Source organism: Raphanus sativus, chromosome 4 (assembly GCF_000801105.2).
Source record: "Raphanus sativus cultivar WK10039 chromosome 4, ASM80110v3, whole genome shotgun sequence".
Taxonomy (NCBI): domain Eukaryota; kingdom Viridiplantae; phylum Streptophyta; class Magnoliopsida; order Brassicales; family Brassicaceae; genus Raphanus; species Raphanus sativus.
Window position 1 is genome coordinate 23,184,405 of NC_079514.1, and position 19,573 is coordinate 23,203,977.

General features: G+C 37.3%; 2 protein-coding genes across 2 annotated transcripts; one reads left to right on the forward strand and one right to left on the reverse strand.

The window, feature by feature from the left end:
* Positions 1-8,211: 8,211 nt before the first annotated feature.
* Positions 8,212-12,360, reverse strand: LOC130511035 (uncharacterized). Its single transcript, XM_057007815.1, has 4 exons — positions 9,838-12,360; positions 9,210-9,753; positions 9,034-9,133; positions 8,212-8,955 (listed from the first exon to the last, which is right to left on the reverse strand). Exons 1-4 carry the CDS (start codon positions 11,966-11,968, stop codon positions 8,275-8,277), a joined length of 3,456 nt encoding a protein of 1,151 aa, XP_056863795.1. The 5' UTR covers positions 11,969-12,360; the 3' UTR covers positions 8,212-8,274.
* Positions 12,361-15,882: 3,522 nt separating this feature from the next.
* On the forward strand, positions 15,883-16,470 carry LOC108835656 (uncharacterized). The gene has a single exon (XM_018608886.2). The coding sequence runs from the start codon at positions 15,883-15,885 to the stop codon at positions 16,468-16,470; it is 588 nt and encodes a 195-aa protein (XP_018464388.2).
* The last annotated feature ends 3,103 nt before the right edge of the window (positions 16,471-19,573 follow it).

The window sequence follows — 19,573 nt, forward strand, 5'->3', positions numbered from 1 at the left end:
TTGGTTGCCTAGCTTCCAATGAATAAGCTCGGCCTTTCTTCCCTGATCAGACACTGAATGTAGCTGCAATAGCTACCACATACTTCACTTCTCTCCTGGTAAGCCTCGCAGAACCTTGTAGCTTAGTAACTTATCTCGAGTTTGTTACTAACCATTGTTCTCTGGCTTCAATGTAGGTTATACTGTATTGTTAGATAGTTCATGATGGCGCTTGTACCTTTTTACCAACTGACTCGATCTTCAACTGTGTCTGAGCTGTTTGAGTCTTCTTGGTTACCATGTTGGGAATGTCTGGTGGTTTCAACAGCTCCAATAGCTCCACCTGAATCGAGCACTCTCTGTCTCGATTCCCATTATACTCCAGGTGATCCCTTGTTCTTTATTCACACTCCCTGTTGACCTTAATTCCACTTTGCACACATACTGACTTCTTCTTGTTTTATGTCTGCACTGTGCGAGGATGGAATCCTTCAACTTGAATCACCTGGAGTGTCTCCGTTTGGCTTAGTTCACGTTCAAAAGCTCGCAGCAAAGCTGGAACTTCTGACCAGGTACCGTCTTAGTTAGGAAATCTGCAGGATTGACATTAGTATGAATTTTATTTAGGACGATGTCTCCTGCTTCCACTAGGTCCCGAATATAGTTGAACTTAGTGGCAATATGCTTAGTCTTCTCGTGATTGACTGGATTTCTTGCTAGTGATAGGGCACTTTGAGAATCACAGTAGAGTCTGATACCTTGTTGCTTGAAACCCAGTTCTGTGCATATTTCTTTTAGCCACATTGCCTCTTTAGCTGCTTCGTTCATTGCCATGTATTCTGCCTCTGTAGTAGATAATGCAACCACTGATTGTAGGCATGATTTCCACGAGATTGTATTTCCACCCAATTTGAATACGTAGCCTGTAACTGATCTCCTTCTATCAATGTCTGTAGCATAATCTGAGTCTGAGTAGCCTTCCACGAATAGTGTAGAGCTTTTCTTGAATGTTAAGTTCGAATTCACAGCTCCCTTTAAGTACTTTAGAATCCACTGTACAGCTTTCCAGTGTTCTCTGCTTGGTTTGCTCATAAACCGGCATACATAGCCAACTGCGAATCCTAGGTCAGGCCTCGAACCCACCATAGCGTACATTAGGCTTCCCACGGCACTTGCGTATGGAATCCTTTCCATATGTGACGCCTCCACTTTCCATTCTTCATCATCTAGGCTTCTCAATTTAAAATGTGATGCAATAGGAGTTATTACTGTCTTAGAATCTTGCATTCCGAAAGTCTTTAGAACCTTCTCAATATATTTCCTCTGTGATAGAATCAGAGTCCCTTTCTCTCGATCTCTTATGATGTCCATGCCTAAGATTCTCGATGCTTTTCCCATGTCTTTCATCTCAAACTCCCCACTTAGCTTCTCTTAAAGGTCCTTAATAACCTTCTTGTTCCCAGAAGCAATCAACATGTCGTCGACATATAGGAGTAGGTAGATGGCTTTATCGGTTTGAACATCTCTCATGTACACGCATAGGTCTTTGCTGCACCGTTCAAACAATTGGTCCTTCATGAAGCTGTTGAACCTATGGTTCCATCTCCTGGGGCTTTGCTTTAGGCCGTACAAGGACTTTCTCAACAGACACACTTTATTCTCTGTCCCTGTTTTTATAAACCCCTCAGGCTGTTCCATTAGGATCCTTTCTTCCAGGCTTCCATGTAGGAAAGCTGTTTTGACATCCATCTGTTCTAGTTCTATGTCTAGGCTCACCACAATACTAAGCATAAGTCTGATGGAGACATGCTTCACAACTGGAGAAAATATCTCGTTGTAGTCAACCCCTTCGGTTTGTGAATACCCCTTAGCAACTAGTCTGCCCTTATAGCGTTCATCCTCTACTCCTGGAATCCCAGGCTTCAATTTAAATAACCATCTGCATCCAACTAGCTTTGCCTTTGCTGGTCGATCAATGAGATCCCATGTTCGATTCTTTCTGTGGGAATCCATTTCCTCATCAGCAGCCTGTTTCCATAATTTTCTTTGTCGACTTCTCATCGCCTCAGAATATGACTTACGTTCCTCAACCTCCAAATCTGCAATAACATTGAGCGCGTAAGCTACAAAGTTCCCATCTTCATATCGTGATGGAGGTCTTATGTTCTGTCTCCTTTCCCTATCTCGAGCCAAAACATATGTGTCTAGGTTTTCAGTGTCTGTTTCCTCAGTTTCTTGAGTCTCTTCCTGATCATCTGAATCGTGTGAGTTCTCTGATGATGATTCTTCTGATGATGATTCTTCTCCACCTTGATTAGAGGTACCTTCGACAGGAATAGGAGAAGGTCCTCTGATCAAATCATCACTGAACGACACCTTTTTCTTAACATTCTTTCCATGACTGGACTCTTTGTTTGTGGTACCTTTATTACAAGCCTCTTTCTCAGCAACCGTGTGCTTGTATAGTTCCTCTTCATTGAATACCACATTTCTGCTAGTTCTGCATCTCCCTTCGTCCTCAATCCAAACTCGGTATCCCTTAATGCCCATTGGATAACCCACAAACACTCCTTTAATTGCTCTAGGTCATGTTTTCTCTTCTGTTATGTGAACGAATGCAGAACAACCAAATGTTCTTAGATGCCCCAAGTCGGGTTTTGCCCCTGACCAGACTTCCTCTGGCATCTTAAACTCCATAGTAGAATTAGGTGACCTATTAATTAAATGGATCGCAGTAGATGCTGGTTCTGCCCAAAAACTTTGATCCAAGTCAGATTCGGCTAGCATACATCTCACTTTATCCATAATCGTCCTATTCATCCTCTCTGAAACCCCATTCTGCTGTGGGGTATAGCTACACGTTCGATGTCTTTTAATTCCAGCCTTTTTGCAATATTCATCAAACTGCCTGTTACAGAATTCCAGACCGTTATCGGTTCTCAAGCATTTGATCTTCTTCTCGGTCTTAGTCTCCACCTCAGCCTTCCATTCTCTGAACATAGAAAATACCTCATCCTTGGTCTTTAAGAAATAAATCCAGACCTTCTTCGAATAATCATCAATAAACGTCACGAAATATTTATTTCCAGCAAGACTGTCTGGTGTAGAAGGAGAACCCCAAAGATCCGAGTGAACATATTCTAGAATTCCTTTACTCACACGCTTAGCTTTAGGAAAACTTTGCTTGTGAGATTTTCCAATAATGCAGTGCTCGCAGAAATCCAGTGTCTTAACATCCTTGTCAGTAATAAATCCCCTTTTGACAAGTTCAGACATGTTGTTAAGATTCATGTGACCGAGGCGTGAGTGCCAGACATTAGTCATATTTTTCACAGCTTTAGAAAGATTTGCCTCACCTCGTAGGACAGTTCCCTGTAGGTAGTATAATCCCTGTTGATATTTCCCTGAGATAACCATTTTATTGTCCTTATAGAAATTAACCATAAGGTCCTTGCCTTCATATCGACATCCTGAAGTTTCCAGCAAACCATAAGAAATTAGATTCCTGCTCATGCCTGGCATATATCTAACTCCTGTTAAGATAACCGTAGATCCATCTGGATTTTGAATCTTGATTTTTCCAATTCCCTGAATGCTGCTGTGAGTGTTGTTTGCCATTAACACCTTGCCTCCTTTGAACTCTTCCAAGTCAAATAGATAGCTCTTGTCAGGTGTGATATGAAACGAGCAACCAGAGTCCATTACCCACTTGTCTTTTGTGTACTGAGTACTGACTGTGAGTATCAATGGTTGTTTCTTCTCTTCTGCAATATTTGCTGAGTCTTGCGCTTTGGAAGATCTCTTATCAGGGCATTCACGCTTCCAATGTCCCTCTTTCCCGCATATGAAACATCCTTTGCTATTTTTATTGTTTCTGGGGCGTGATTTAGATCTTCTATGTTGGCTCTTGGATCTCCCTCTGTATCCCTTTCCATTACCTCTGCTATTTCGATTATCTGATCGTCCTCTCTCTACCATCAGACTGTCTCCACCAGACCTCGTGAACTTGCCACTCTCACTTAACTCCCTCTCTTTGGACCTGGCGGCTCCAGTGACTTCACTTAGACTTAGTGTGTCTCGGCCGTACTTGAGGGTTTCCTTGAGTTGGTCATACTTGTTAGGTAGAGAACTTAGCAGTAGGATAGCTTGAACCTCTTCTGATACTTCTACTTGCAAATTACTCAAATCTGCCACCAGTTTCAGAAAATCGTCCACATTCTCGTCAATAGACTTAGAATCATTCATCTTGTAGGTGTAGAACCTTAATTGGAGGTAGATCCTGTTAGGTAGGGAAGTCTCTGTGTATAGCTTGTTTAACGTACTCCACATTGCTGCTGCAGTTTCACAGTGTTGGATCTTGCGTAATACTTTGTTTCCAACGTTGAGCACGATTAAATCTTTAGCCTTTTCTGATTTTTCGAATTTTGCAGGGTCCATCTCCGGTGGAGGATCAATGACTCCAGCGAGTCCTTTTGCTGCGTCCTTCGATGTTGACTCAGGCTCTTTCTTAGCATCCGAGTCATCTTTGAGTAGCTTCTCATCCGTGAGAATTGCTTTCAACCCGAGGACTCCAAAATGAGCAAGCATCCTCACTTTCTATAAGGCGAAATCACCATCGCCCTCGAACCGATCTATCTCAATACGTTCCTTCGATTTCACCATCGAAAGGTACTGATCATAAACCTCCTCTCTCTATCCTAAGCAACCTTGATGTTAACCGGAAGCTCTGATACCACTTGTAGAGATTATTAGCTTAGATTACTTAGGTTAGAAGTTAACTTGATCTAGGTCTAGTACTGAATATAAAGACACAAGAGATTTAACGAGTTCCCGGCCCTCGGCGCGGTACGTCTCGTGGGAGAACTTCTGCTCCCAAAATCCACTAGATCAAAGAGTCTCTAGCTACACCAAATCAGTGTGCTAGATAATAGTTTACAATAGGATCAAATACTCCTAGCTAGAGGATACCAACAAACCCTTAGATACAATAGACTTAAGCCTAAGTGATTGATCTTGTGTTGTTGCCTCTTGCTGTCCACCTGATTGACTTGATCCTTGTTGCCGTAAACTGTAGGTTTCCTTTTGCTTGCCTTAACCTAATCACACAACTAATGACGTCTTATATAATGTGTGTGACTAGGTATAATGAATGCTGGAGTGGGCTTCAGAGAGTGACACACACTACAAGAAAACATATTATTTACCAGGGCGATATTCGTTGTAAATTCGTTGTAAAAGGGGGATTACGACGAATTTACCTCGAAAAACGATTCGTTGTTATTCGTCCGTCGTAAAAGAAGATTCGTCGTAAACGCCACGTAACGGTTACGAGTTAATGAATTCGTCGTAAAGGCGAATGAAAGCATTCGTCGTAATGTCCACGTAAACACTCGTTGTAACTAACTCGTAAAGATTCGTCGTAAAGCAGTTGTAAAGATTTCGATGTAAAATACACGTAAATGTTCGATGTAAATTCGTTGTAAAATTTACGACGACCTTACATCTCCTTCGTTGTAAACTCGATGTAATTGTTTACATCGTATTTACGAGTACTTCGATGTAAATTCGTCGTAAAGTTTACAACGAATTTACATCGTTATTTTATTTATTATATTATTATATTAATTTCATTTATTATTTTATTTTTATTTATAATAAAATTGGAAATTATAAAAATTAAAATTTCAAATAATAAAAAAACAATTGTTTAGAAAATAAATATTCCATAAATAAAATTTAAGTTTTAATATTTTACAAAACAAAATTATAAAAATAAAAAAATCTACGGGAGAGATACATCATCAAAGTAGTCGGTCCCGCTCGGTCCCTCTCCGCTCGTTCCCGCTCCCACTGGATCGGTAGATTCGGGATCCCGTTGTTGCATCCCGAGAGCTTCTCGTCTGGCCGCCAACGCTCTCTGCATGGTCGGGTTCCCCATCGCCATAATATCCAACAGGTTCTCGAGAGAGTCTAAACGCTCCTGCTGGGTATCCAATCGAGCCTGCATCTGAGAAGTCTCTTGGGCCCGTCTAGAAGAGTAAGACGAAGTCGCCCTTGCGACTTCGTTGACAGAACCGATTCCCACCGTCCGGCCCTTCTTTCTTGGAGCGACCTACAAAAAATAATATTAAATAGTTAATATTGTTGAAATAGTAAAATTAATTTAAACTAAAGCTTTTAAATTTTACCTCCTCGAAGATCCTGTCGACCTCTTCCGTCGTCAATTTGACGGGTAATCCATCTGGAGACTGCTGGGTGAGTTGCGTCTCCCGCTCATCAACCCGAGCAGCCACAGTGTTGAAGAGCTTCTCGGATGCAGGATCAACAAAAGTCCCGTCCGGTTTGGCGTGAGTCATCTTGAAGAGGTCGGACAAAGATGGCATGACTCCGGTCTTCTCAAACTACAAAAACCAATAATAAAATATTAAAAATTGAAATTCAAAGTTATTAATAAAATAAATATTACAACTAAAACTTACAGCGTCGAGACGGATCCCGGCATGAGGTTTTTGCCCGGTGGTATGGAGCATAGGCAAATTCCCGTCTTTATCCTTGGTCCTACGGGAAGCGGAGCAGGAGTTGGCCTTCCGGATTGAGCTGGGTAGCTTCCAAAAGGCGATGAGGCCATCCCATACCTCCTTGGTGACCCCAGTGGGCTTCCCGTCATAGCCGTAGATCTCCCACTTATCCTTCCAATCCGAGACCGTGTTGGCAAGGCGAGTCTTCGCCTTTGCCTCGAATTCCTTCTTCACCATTTCGGTGATTCCTAAGGACCAATTCCACTTTTGCTGAAACAAACAAAATTATGAAACCATTAATAATTAATTATTAATAATTAATAAAAATAATAAAATTAAATATAAAAAAGAAAATTGAAAAATTACCGCAAACTGTTTAAACCAAGTGGTCTTGACGTGATCTGGAGTCAAACTCCAGTTTGGATAAGCTCCGTCGAGGTATCCCTTCATCGTCTTTGAAACGCTCCGGGAAACACGGTTGTTGGCCCCAAACCTGCAAATTGAACCAACTTGTTAATAAAATATATAAAAATGATTTGAAATTTTCAAATTATAAATTTACTTACCAATAAGTACCCGGCGGTCTATCGGGGTCCAAAACGTCCATACCCTCCCGTCCAGGCGCGGAAAGCAAATCCTCCACTGTATATCTTGCGTATGGTGCATGAGGAGGCACCCGCAAGTCTGGATGAACATCTACCCCTGGAATGGGCTCCTGCGGAGCTGCTGGTGGAGGAGGTGGAGCCATCTGAGCTGCTGGTGGCGGAGGTGGAGCCATGTGAGGTGCGGGAGGAGGACTCCAAACTCTCTGAGATGTCTGAGAGTCCGGAACGGCATCAGAAGATGCTCGGCCGCCGGAAGAAGAAGACGTCCCGGCACCGTCGCCAAACATCTCATCATAAGTCGGTGGTGGTTTTTTCCTAGGAGCCATGATCTACATTATTTAAAAAAAAAATAATTAAAAATCACAACACTATTAATTAATTATTTTTAAAAAAAATTCTCTATACTAACCACCTAAACTAATTTCCTAAACTAATTCTCTAAACTAATTCCCTATACTAACCACCTAAACTAATTATAAAAAAAAACTAACTAGAGAGAGAGAGAGAGAGGAGTTACCTTAGAGAGAGAGAGAGATTTGTGAGGAATGAACGAGGAAGCCTCGTTCAGAGGCGTTGCATATATAAAGAAAACACGTTCCTCGTAAATTCGTCGTAAATTTACGAGGAATATACCAGGCCCGCGTTTTTGGGTTTACGACGAAAGTACCAGGCCCGCGTTTTTGGGTTTACGACGAAAGTACCAGGCCCGCGTTTTTGGGTTTACGAGGAATATACCAGGCCCGTCTTTCTGTTTACGACGAATTTACTAGAACACGTGCTTTCAGTAATTACGACGAATGTACCAGGCCCGCTTTTTTTGTTTACGACGTGTTTACAACGAATCTTTGAAACCACAAATCAAATCCCTAAACCCCGATTCATGGTTTACAACGAAGTTACGACGAACCTAAACTTTACGAGGAAATTACCAGGCCCGCGTTTTTTTTTACAACGAAATTACAACGAAATATGTGAAACCCCGAAAATCAAAATCCCTAAACCCCAAACTTACATATCTATACTTTCATATCTTCTACACATTCAACCTCTTTTTCCAACTGAAACCATAAACTCCAAATTTTTTTAAAATGCATATTATATAAAATAGAATTTGATACACATATGAAAATAAGATCTTCTAATAAAAATCAACATTTGTTACATATTTTACATCATGAAGAATCGTTTGAGTTCTCATCAACATCACTACAATGATCATCATCGCTTCTATCGAACTCATCTTCACGTGCTTCATCCGTCACATCTTCGGGAAGATCTTCATATTGACGGTTATCCGGGTCGATCAAAAGAATTTCATCAGTTTGTTGATCAGGTACCTCAACTTCATTGATTGCATCTTCTTCTTGCAAAGGTGGTTCTTCTCCAGCAACAATCCGTCCACGAGGTGTTATTTTGATAGCAGTTAACCAATTTATCCCAGAACTTCGAAGGCGAGGGTATGGAAGGAAGCTAACTTGTTCGGCTTGGGAAGCTAAGATGAAAGGCTCGAATTTGTTATATCTTCTCCCAGAATGGATATCCACAACACCAAATTTGTTAAACCGAACACCACGGTTCTCCACCGGGTCGAACCACTCGCATTTGAAGAGGACACATTTTAGCTTCAACAACCCTGGAAATTCCACTTCAATAATCTCTTGCAAGATCCCGTAAAAGTCTGTTTCACCTTTCACACATATCCCGTAGTTGCTTGTTGCCCGACGTCTCCCATACTCATATGTATGAAAAGTGAAACCTCGTGTGAAGTACATAGATGATGTGGTGACCTTTGCTACTGGACCTTGGATCAAATCATGAAACCATACAGGATAATATGGATCGTCATAATCAACCTACAAATTAATACATCACTGTTAGAATTTTACATTAATAATAATAGTACCAAAGATTACTTAATATGTTAATATTACCTGTCCTTTTAACCACTTGACAAAGTGCTTATCTTTCCTTGCATCCACCTCGGTTCCGGATATTCCTGGTATTGCTTCTTCAACTTGAGATACAAACAAGCTGCAAATTAAACAAATGCATCATATCATATAATTAATTAACATCATATCATATAATACACATGAATATTATTTACCTTTCAAAAGAACGCATCACAGCATCCTCGCAGTTGAGCAGAATATAAGTGTGGGCACTATGCTTATCCTCATCACTGGACCACCATACTTCTCTCAGTTTACCACCAAACCGTCCAATTTGGCAGAAAATGTCAGGAACACCGTCTACTGCATAAGATTGTGGTACTCCACCATCATCATATCTTCTAGGAACTCTTTTCCTCGTACGAACCGTTGAAGCAAAGTAGTATGATGTGAAGTTAGATGTTTCTGCTGTCAAACTTCCAGCCACAATCGAACCTTCCACCTTTGCAAGATTTCTTGCTTTCCCCTTCAAATGTTTCATAGAGCGCTCATATGGATACATCCATCCATTGTGAACAGGTCCGCGAAGTAATGCTTCGTACGGGAGGTGGACAACTAGATGTTCCATGACGTCAAAAAATGATGGAGGAAATATCTTCTCTAGGTTGCACACTATGATCGGGATGTTCTCATGAAGTTGTTCGATGACTTCTTCCTTGAACGTACGTGTGCTAAGGTCTCTGAAGAAAGCTCCGATCGCTGCATATTGCAAATATAACTCAAATTAGTAACATTTCATAGTATATATATATATATATATGTATATTATTAATTAATATTTACCTGCAAGTGCTTCATGTACATTTGTTGGAAGGAGCTCAGCAAAAGCGAATGGAAGTAGTCGTTGCATAAACACATGACAATCATGACTCTTCATTCCTGAGAACTTTTGACCTCGTTCAACACATCTTGACAGATTTGAAACGTAACCATCAGGAAACTTCACTTCTGATGCAACCCAGTCAAACAAAGTTGACTTCGCTTCTGATGACAATCGAAAGATGGGAACAGGAACATTTCCATTGCTCTTGATATGTAACTCACTTCTTGAGCAAATATCGGGTAAGTCCATCCTTGACTTTTTGTTATCTTTTGTCTTTCCTGGGACGTTCAGTATTGTATTCATGATGTTGTCAAAAAAGTTCTTCTCTATATGCATCACATCCAGGTTGTGGCGTAAAAGAAGATCTTTCCAGTAAGGTAGCTCCCAAAATATACTTTTCTTATGCCAATTGTGAGAAACCCCATACCCATCAGGCATATTACCAGGAACATGCCAGTTTCCTCCTTGCTTCACAGTTTTCTGAGCTCCGTAATAATCAATGTCCTCCTCGATCTGCTGGCCTGTGAGATATGGAGGAGGACTGTCTCTGACAACTTTGTTTTTCCTAAACAATGTCTTATTTCTTCTGTAAGGATGGGCAACAGGAAGAAATCGACGATGACAATCAAACCAACAACTCTTTCTACCATTCTTCAGTTGAAAAGCATCCGTAGATCCATGACAATATGGACAAGATAGCCTTCCATGAGTTGTCCAGCCAGACAACATTCCATAAGCAGGAAAGTCACTTATCGTCCACAGCAGAACTGCTCGCATCGTAAAATTGGTTTTCGTGGAACAATCATAAGTTCTTACCCCTTCTGACCACAACTCCTTTAGCTCCTGTATCAGTGGTTGAAGAAATACATCCAACGACCGTTTTGGATGCTTCGGCCCAGGGATTAATATGGTCAAGAATAGAAATTCTTGTTCCATGCACATATCCGGCGGCAGGTTGTACGGCGTAAGAATAACTGGCCACAAAGAATACTGTCTCCCAGACATACCAAATGGACTAAATCCATCGGTGCATAACCCAAGATAGACATTCCGAATATTTTCAGCGAAATCTGGGTATACCTTGTTGAAATGTTTCCACGCCCTTGCATCTGATGGGTGAGCGACCTCGCCATCCTTCTGGACATGTTCAGCATGCCACCTCATCCATGCAGCAGTCCTCTCCGATTGGTATAATCTTTTTAACCTGTCTTTAATGGGTAGGTACCACATCCTTTGGTACGGTACCCTATTCCTCCCACGTCCTTGCGGCTTGAATCGTGGTTTCTTGCAGAATCGACACTCTTCTAACTTCTCATCATCCTTCCAGTAGATCATGCAGTTGTCGATGCAAACATCTATCATCTCCGAAGGCAACCCAAGACTATAAACCAATTTCTGAATCTCATAATAAGATTCAGCTGACACGTTGTCTTCTGGCAAATACTCTTTGAACAACTCCGCCCAAGCATCCATGCAATTCTCAGGTAAATTATGATCCGTTTTAATGTTCATCATCCTAGCTGCTAGAGACAATTTAGAGAGACCTTCTCTACAACCAGTGTAGATTGGTTGATTTGCAGCATCTAACATTTCATAAAACCTTTTTGCATCCAAATTAGGTTCTTCTACATTTCCAGTTTCATGAGCTATTGTAGTAGTTGTTTCTAAAAATGCATCAGTAATCATGTCTTGAACCCTATCATGATCTACCATCTGCTCCTCCTGATGATAACTAGATTCATTATGCAAATGATTCGGTTCTTCACTATTACCAGCAGCTTCAAAATTATTACTACTACTAGCTTCATTTCCACCATAACCCTCCCCATGTTGATACCAAATATAATATTGTGGTGTAAATCCTCTGTTTAGTAAGTGCTTCCATACAGTTTCACTACGAGCAAATTTTGAATTCTTGCATTTCCGACAAGGGCAGAACATCTTACCGCTTTCCTGCGTGATCGGTGTACAGCCCGCCTGGTGCATGAATGTCTCTAGCCCGCTTAGAAATGCATCCGTCACTCTACCGGAATCATCTTTATGCGAATACATCCAACTTCGTAACTCGTAAATATTGAAGCCATCAGCCATTTGTTTTTCTTTTTTCTGGTTTTTTTCTTTGATTTCGTTTGTGTGTTATTTGAATTGAGAAATGATCATATATATAGACGATTTTCGTAAGTGGTAGGTGAAGGTATAACATGGATTTTACAACGAAATGTTTTACTTTGCTTTTACATCGTTTTTACATCTTATTTACAACGAATTTACAACGAAGTTAGTTTATTTTGAACCCCACTATATGCACGTTTTCACCAAAAGTAACGGTCACATGATTCCTCGTAAATGGCTTGTATATTTACAATGAGTTTACGACGAATTGGTCTTTCCACGTAAATCACTCGTAAATTTACAATGATTTTACAACGAAGTTAGTTACTTTAAACCACACTATATGCACGTTTTCACCAAAACTAACGGTTACATGATTCGTCGTAAATGACTTGTATATTTACAATGAGTTTACGATGAATTGGGCTTTCCACGTAAAAGCCTTGTAAAATTACATTGGGTTTACGACGAAACGTTTTCGTTGTAACTTTACAACGAATTTACGACGAATATTTATTTACTCGTAACATCGTCGTAAACACCATGTAAATTTACGAGGAAATAATTTCCTCGTAACGAGTCGTCGTTATAGACGCGTTTTCTTGTAGTGACAGCCCATGCTGTATTCTGTTGTCGCATGCCCAATCTGATTGACTAAGCCCAAGCTTTCACAACTTAGAATGTATTTATTTATCAGTAGAACATGGGTGTTGATTCTACAGAATGATTGAATGCAGACAATATTGTGTTGGGAGGTTTCTATAAGTTAACAGAAAAGAAAGTGATTTCGGTCTAAATATGCTCAATAGTAAGAAAGAAGATCACACTAATACATGAAAAGTGAATATTTGTTAGAATGTTTAGTGTGATGAAAGATAGGACAAAATATGAAATAATTATATTTTATTTTGTTGCAGATAATGATTTGAAGAGAAGCAAAGACGATCATCTATACTAACATGAAGTTCAATCAGAGTTATTGTATTGTTTTCATAACAGTAGATTGCATGTCAGTTTAGTTTCAGTTTAATTTCGAATCAAAACATTGGTTTGGTTTTAACAGATTAGATATTGATTTAGTTTAACTAATTTGGTTTTATTATCTAAGCAGCGTGTAATAATATTATTTTAACAAAGGGTCCAAAATATATGTAGCATAGTAACAGATTTGAAAGGGACTGAAATTTAAAAACAACTTCTAATGGTAGATAAAATTTAGGATTCTATTTTAATAGATTAGATGAATTATCACTGTATTCCTTTTGGTTCCAACTATCTCACATGAATTAATGGAATGCCAACTGTTTTTAATTCCATGAAAATGGTACATTTTCTGGAATCTATGTGAAAAAACCATTCCAAACACTTTTGTTCCAAAAAAACCAATCCATTTACACCCTAAAATTTTAAAGTTGCTCTTGCAGTGCTCTTAGAGAGCTAACTTTCAGGCAAAAAGTGAGATGTCAGTTTCAATTTCGCCGGTGATTGTCTTTTTTTTTAAGAGCATCTCTTTAGCGAGTGTTAAATTATTGTGATAATGTTATATTTTGAGTTAGAATAAAATTATTTTTAGTAAATATATTATTCAGCATTGGTATGTACCTAAAATTATAAATTTTTGTAATTATATTACTGGGTATTGAGTATTTTACCAAAATGTGATTTATTTTAACAATTTTTCGCATGTCTGTTTATTAACTAATCGGTGAAAGATGTTAATTTGAATAACTTTCTTGATAAAAAAAAGAATTTTAAAAATGGTTAGAGACAAGGAGACAGATCCTTGCATTCCGAGAATAAAACACGTCAAGTTCTTGATGCTATTGTCAAAGACAAAAACAGTTCAATAATTAAGCAAACATTTATTATTACTGTTAGGCTAATCTCTAGTACTTTTCACTAGTTAATTAAATAAATTATTTAATTATTTCATGTGGCATATTTTTGTAGCGCGTGAATCTCAGTGGAGTGCCCACCACAGGGGACAAGCAGTGAAGCTGTAAGGATTTCCAGTACCCCTTGCATTATTTTCCGTTTACCAACACATGCCTTTTTTTCTGAGTACATTTTAATATTTTTAAAAGTTATGCTAAATAAAATACTCCTATAAAATACTATACAATCGAAATTCGTTCTTGTGTATATTGTAAGGATTCTCTTGGTAGTGGTTGGTCCATATGTTTACATTTTTTGTTTTTTTTTTTTAAAGAAATTTTTGCATTTTTTATTTCTTTTACGTTATGATATTTTAACTAAAACCTGCTTAATTTTACAAAATTGGAAGGTAGTGTAGAATAGTTTATTTATCGTGTTTTTAATTTAAAATCAAGAAATTGTTTTGAATTTATTATGCAAAAAGATAAATATATTAATATAAATCAAATAAAGAAAGTAATTTTGTTGTTTAATTCTAAATTTTAACCATTACACCATGTCTACAATATTATTCGAGAAGCCAGTTTCCTACTTTTCGCGTTCACGTTAACTCTCACGGTGATTTATTACATTGATATTCTTAATGAAATTGAGCTTATTATTATAAATATCATAATTAATATTTTATAGTTCCTTTTACTAATAAATTCATCTTCTAATCACATTGTTATCAAAAAAGGAATTTCATATTAAAATGCAATATCAATTAGTATTTCCTATTTTACCATTTTAATATTTATTATTTGTAATAATATTTTCATCAAAAAACGAATTTTATATAAAAAATTAATATATTTAATACTATAATTTCATAGATTTTTGAACATGCAATTTGATTTAAAACGAAATTTTCTTTTATATAAATTCCAATTTTATAAACTTTTCATATTTTTAATAATCTTTTTAGTTAAATTAATTTGTATAGAATATTTTTTGGTAAAAATTTGCATAGAATATTTAAATATCAAACATCTCCTTTCCTAATAAAAAAGGAAACTGTTTCATTATACCTTTTTATAATTATATAATTTCCTATATCTACATAATATCATCACAATTTTATGCATTTTTACATTATAATTAATAGTATATAAAAAAAACCTATATAACTAAACAAAAAAATTCATATGTCGAGACTCTTAAACTATAGACACAAATCTAAATGATCAGAATATCATTCATCGATCATAGAATTATTATTTTTATTCATCAAAGTCATAACCTTTCTTCGTGGGGAAACAATTCTCATGGTTTTCGTCAAATAAAATCCATTCATCTTTGGTACATGCAAGCTCAAAGTGACAATCCCAAAATTCAGAAAAATATTTCAAATGAGCTATTTATGTTGAGATGGTTTTGAATGATGATGAGGTAATTTTTAAATACATGTTTTTTTTTAACTTTTGTTAATCTTATAGTTAAAAATTTATTTTTTGTTCGTTAATTCTATATAACATCATTTTACATTCTCATTTTTTAATAGGAGAACTGTATTCATGTAAGTATTAAAGGTGATGATTTAGTTAAGAAGTTCAAGAATAAATTGGTAGATGGTGAATCAAAAATAACTACCACATTAAAGAACAGTTTTATAATTATAACACTGCAACTAAAAATAATTATAACACATTAAAGAACAGTTTTATACTGGTGATCTTAGAATTACCATCCTTTGGTGACTGTGATCCGCTAATTCTGCAAATTAAAAAGAAGATGAATGCTTGGACTACTAGAGCTCTTTCCTTGGCAGGTCGGCTAACTATGCTTACCTCAGTCATCTCGGGTATCATTCATTACTGGACAAGTGCTTTTCTCTTGCCTAAGAAGGTCATAAAAGCGATAAACTCTCTCTGTAGCTCCTTCCTCTGGCATGGGAAAATAGGAGTTGCCACGGGTGCGAAAGTAGCTTGTATGATGTCTCTGTCCCTAAATCTGAAGGGGGATTGGGAATTAGAAATATGGAAGTGTGGAGTGATGCTTGTGCTTTAAAACTTATTTGGATGCTCTTCTTCAGGGCTGGTTCGATATGGGTTCTGCGGATGAGATCAAAGTATTTGTCTTATGCTCCATTCTGGTCATTAAATGAAAAGTACTATGGTTATTCTTGGATGTTCCCTAAGCTTCTGAAATTAATGAATAAAGGGCTTCACTTTCTGAAAATTCATGTGGGGAATGACGACTCAACTTTCTTCTGGTGGGACGCTTGGACGTCTTTCGGTATGTTGTATACCTTTCTCGGCCATGGTGGGTCTTCGCGTCTTGGTGTTCCCTTGTTTGCTACTATGGCAGATGTCCGTAATGGTGCTGGTTGGCATCTTCCATCAGCAAGATCTGATAAACAGTTGCAGCTTTTAGCCTATGTCTCTACCTTGCCCATAACTGAGGTCTCTAACATGCCTCAGTGGTCTATCAATGGAAATTCACAGAAGACCTTCGTCTCCAAATCAATATGGAACATGATCAGACCCCATAAGCCCTCGTATCATGGTCTAAACTGGTCTAGCACAAAGCAGCTATACCAAGGCACGCTACCACTTCTTGGTTAATTATCCTAAATCGTAACCTGACTTTGGACCGTTTGCACAGCTGGAACCCGAAAACCCTCACTACTTGTCTTTTCTGCGGGTCTGGATTAGAATTTCGGGATCATCTATTTTTTTACTGTGCCTATTCAGCTGAAGTTTGGCTTCTAATCCACCGTAGACTCAGCTTCCATGCCGTCCCCAACAGTTGGAATGCTATCTTGACATGGTTGTCTACTGCTCATAATGACAGATTTGTGCTTTGCTACAAGGCTGGCAATCAGCCATTTATGGTATTTGGTTCAAAAGAAACATTCGTATGAATTTATTGGGAAAACTTTTTAGAATGCGTATATTTATAAGAGATTATCAAATAAATAAAATTTAGAAAAACATTTTTGAGTATATATATATAGAATATAATATCATTAGAAATTTTAAAAACATTCATAAATGTTGTGTAAATGAATATCAGAGTTTGTAAATATGAATTTAGAAAAGATTTTCTAATATTTCAAAAGATGTCTTCGTAAATATTTATACAAGTTATATTCAAAAATTTTAGTTACATGTTTATGCAACATTACTAAATTTATAAAAAAATGAAAATATTTTATTATTTTTATTTTTAAAAGATTTATTTATTTCATATATTTAATAAATAATTAAGAAATTTAACTAATTATAATCACTTCATTTATTGTCTTTTCTAATTATTTTGACAGCATTCATTACAACATATAAAACAGAACTTGCATAATTTTAAACGTTTTATTAAATTTCATTTTTTACTCTTTACTATGTCACTAATTTTGTTTATTATAATAATTCGATATTCGTAACAAAAATTTAAACCGGTTAACAAATAAATTTTTATTTACTTATATAATCAGTTAGACATAAACATCTAAATACCTATTCGAATTAGTGGCAGAGCCAGCAAAAATGTTAACTGGGGTCAAGTTTAGAGTTTATATGTTACTATATTTTCTATATTTTCTCTGTTTTCTCAGCAAAAATACATATGGGTCAATAAGTCTATTTTACTATATTTTCTCTATTTCTCAGTGAAAACACAAGTAAAAACAAAAAATTCCTTGATTTCACATGGGTCATATGACCCACCTCAACCTTAACTATCTCCGCCACTGATCATGGGCGTAGCCAGTTGATATACCATGGATTTTACCCGTTTTAAACCATGGTATACTAGTATTTTATTATATATTTAATCTGTTTTCTAGCCTGTTAGGTATGTTTTCAGGTTCAAGAGCATTTTGTGAGAAAGTGATGTTTTTGGAGCATTTTGGAGTGCAAGAGATGATACACCCGAGTTGACCATTCAAGACCAAGTCGGAAGTAAACATTGCGATTATAATCGATCGATACTCATCCAGAGTTGTCGATCGATGTAGCTGAGAAGATCCGCGTACTAGAAGATTATAATCGATCGATACACATCTTGTGTTGTCGATCGATATCGAGGACGAAATGGTTTAGCCGACTACTTCACCAAGACTTTACCAAATTACGAGATTGCCCCTGACGAGTTTTTAACCTAATGGAAATGCTTAAATATTCATGCTAAGTGTTTTTTGACGGCAAGCTTTAAACAACCTTCAAGAGAAAAGCAGAGAGTGTGAGAGAGAGACTAGAGTTTTATTGTTTTGAGAGATTGGAGAGATTTCTCATCTCCTTTTGTATTTCTACTTATTTATATCTATGCAATTCTTTCATCTATCCATTGTCATGAATTGCTTAGCTATGTCTGAGTAGTCTACTTGTTAGATCTAGGGTTTAAATAGGTTTGTGGGATTAGCCCCAAACTATAATTGCTAAGTTGTGGTACTCATCAAATGGATTGCACCCTATGCTTGTTTTAGATTAGCTAACTAGAACATATATCACTAGGATCTTTGATTATCTTGAATTATCCATTTGAACTAGCTTGTCTCCCGTTGAGAAGAGCGACATCTCCTCCTTGAGACCTAGTGTTCATTATCGGCTCGCGCCTAGACATATCTAGAAGCCGTCGATCGATATCCCGAAATGTGTATCGCTCGATATCTCAAAAGGATATCGATCGACTCTTTTTCTGCGCCAACATTACGACAGTTGAGGCCAGAGATCTAGATTATTTAACCAGTGATACTTCACTTGAGTTAAGCGGCTGAGATCTATAGTATCATGCAAGCAACTTGTTAAAGCATTTATAGAAATTATAATCTCCATTCCTGAATAAAAGCCCTATGTCTAGCACTCTTTATCACATTTAAACAACCCATCATATTGTTAGTTAGAGCAACTACCTTGCTCACTTTAGGAATTGTTACTTTTATTTCCATCATATAAACCAACTTCACCTAGGATTGATTAGTAGATTTTATTTAATTGGTTCCCTACCTCCTCGTGATTCGATCACTAAATACTACAGATGTACCTCTTATTTGAGAGAATAAGCTCTACTGGGTAATTTGAGCACTATCACCAGTGCATGACCTATGGTGGCACGTGCACCCCTAATGTTATTGATATTTTGAATTTAGTATGTAAATTTAAAAGAAAGTCAGCTAGGAAAGATTGTTAGAGTGTCCTTGTGCACCCATAGATGTCTCAAGTTCAATCCCCTTTTAGCATTTATTTAACCTATATTGGATGTGCACCCATTGAAAAATCTTTCTGGCTTCGCCCCTGCCACTGATTCGAATACAAATTTTTTTTTGGTGATCATGTGCTTTTTTAAATTTTAAAATTGAACTTCATTCAGATATTACAATTTTCTGTATAGAATTTGAGACGGATCCTTTCGACTTTGGGTAGGTTTGTAAAAACCTAAATATATTCAAATAATTTATAAAAATTTGTGCAGACGGGTGGATAAAAATCTAGTTTATCACTTAATATCAAAGTAGACTTAAGGAGATCACTTACGGAAAGGAGTTCACAAGAAGAAATACAACACAGATCATTACTTCGCATGATGTTGAAATTTCTAAAAATATATAAATAGTTTGTAATGTTAAAGATGGTGTGTCTCTGGTTATGCCATTTACTGGTGACATGATCCTAAGTTGTCTTCATAAGATGGAAAAGAATAGGACTCCTGGTCCTGATGGGTTTCCCTCTG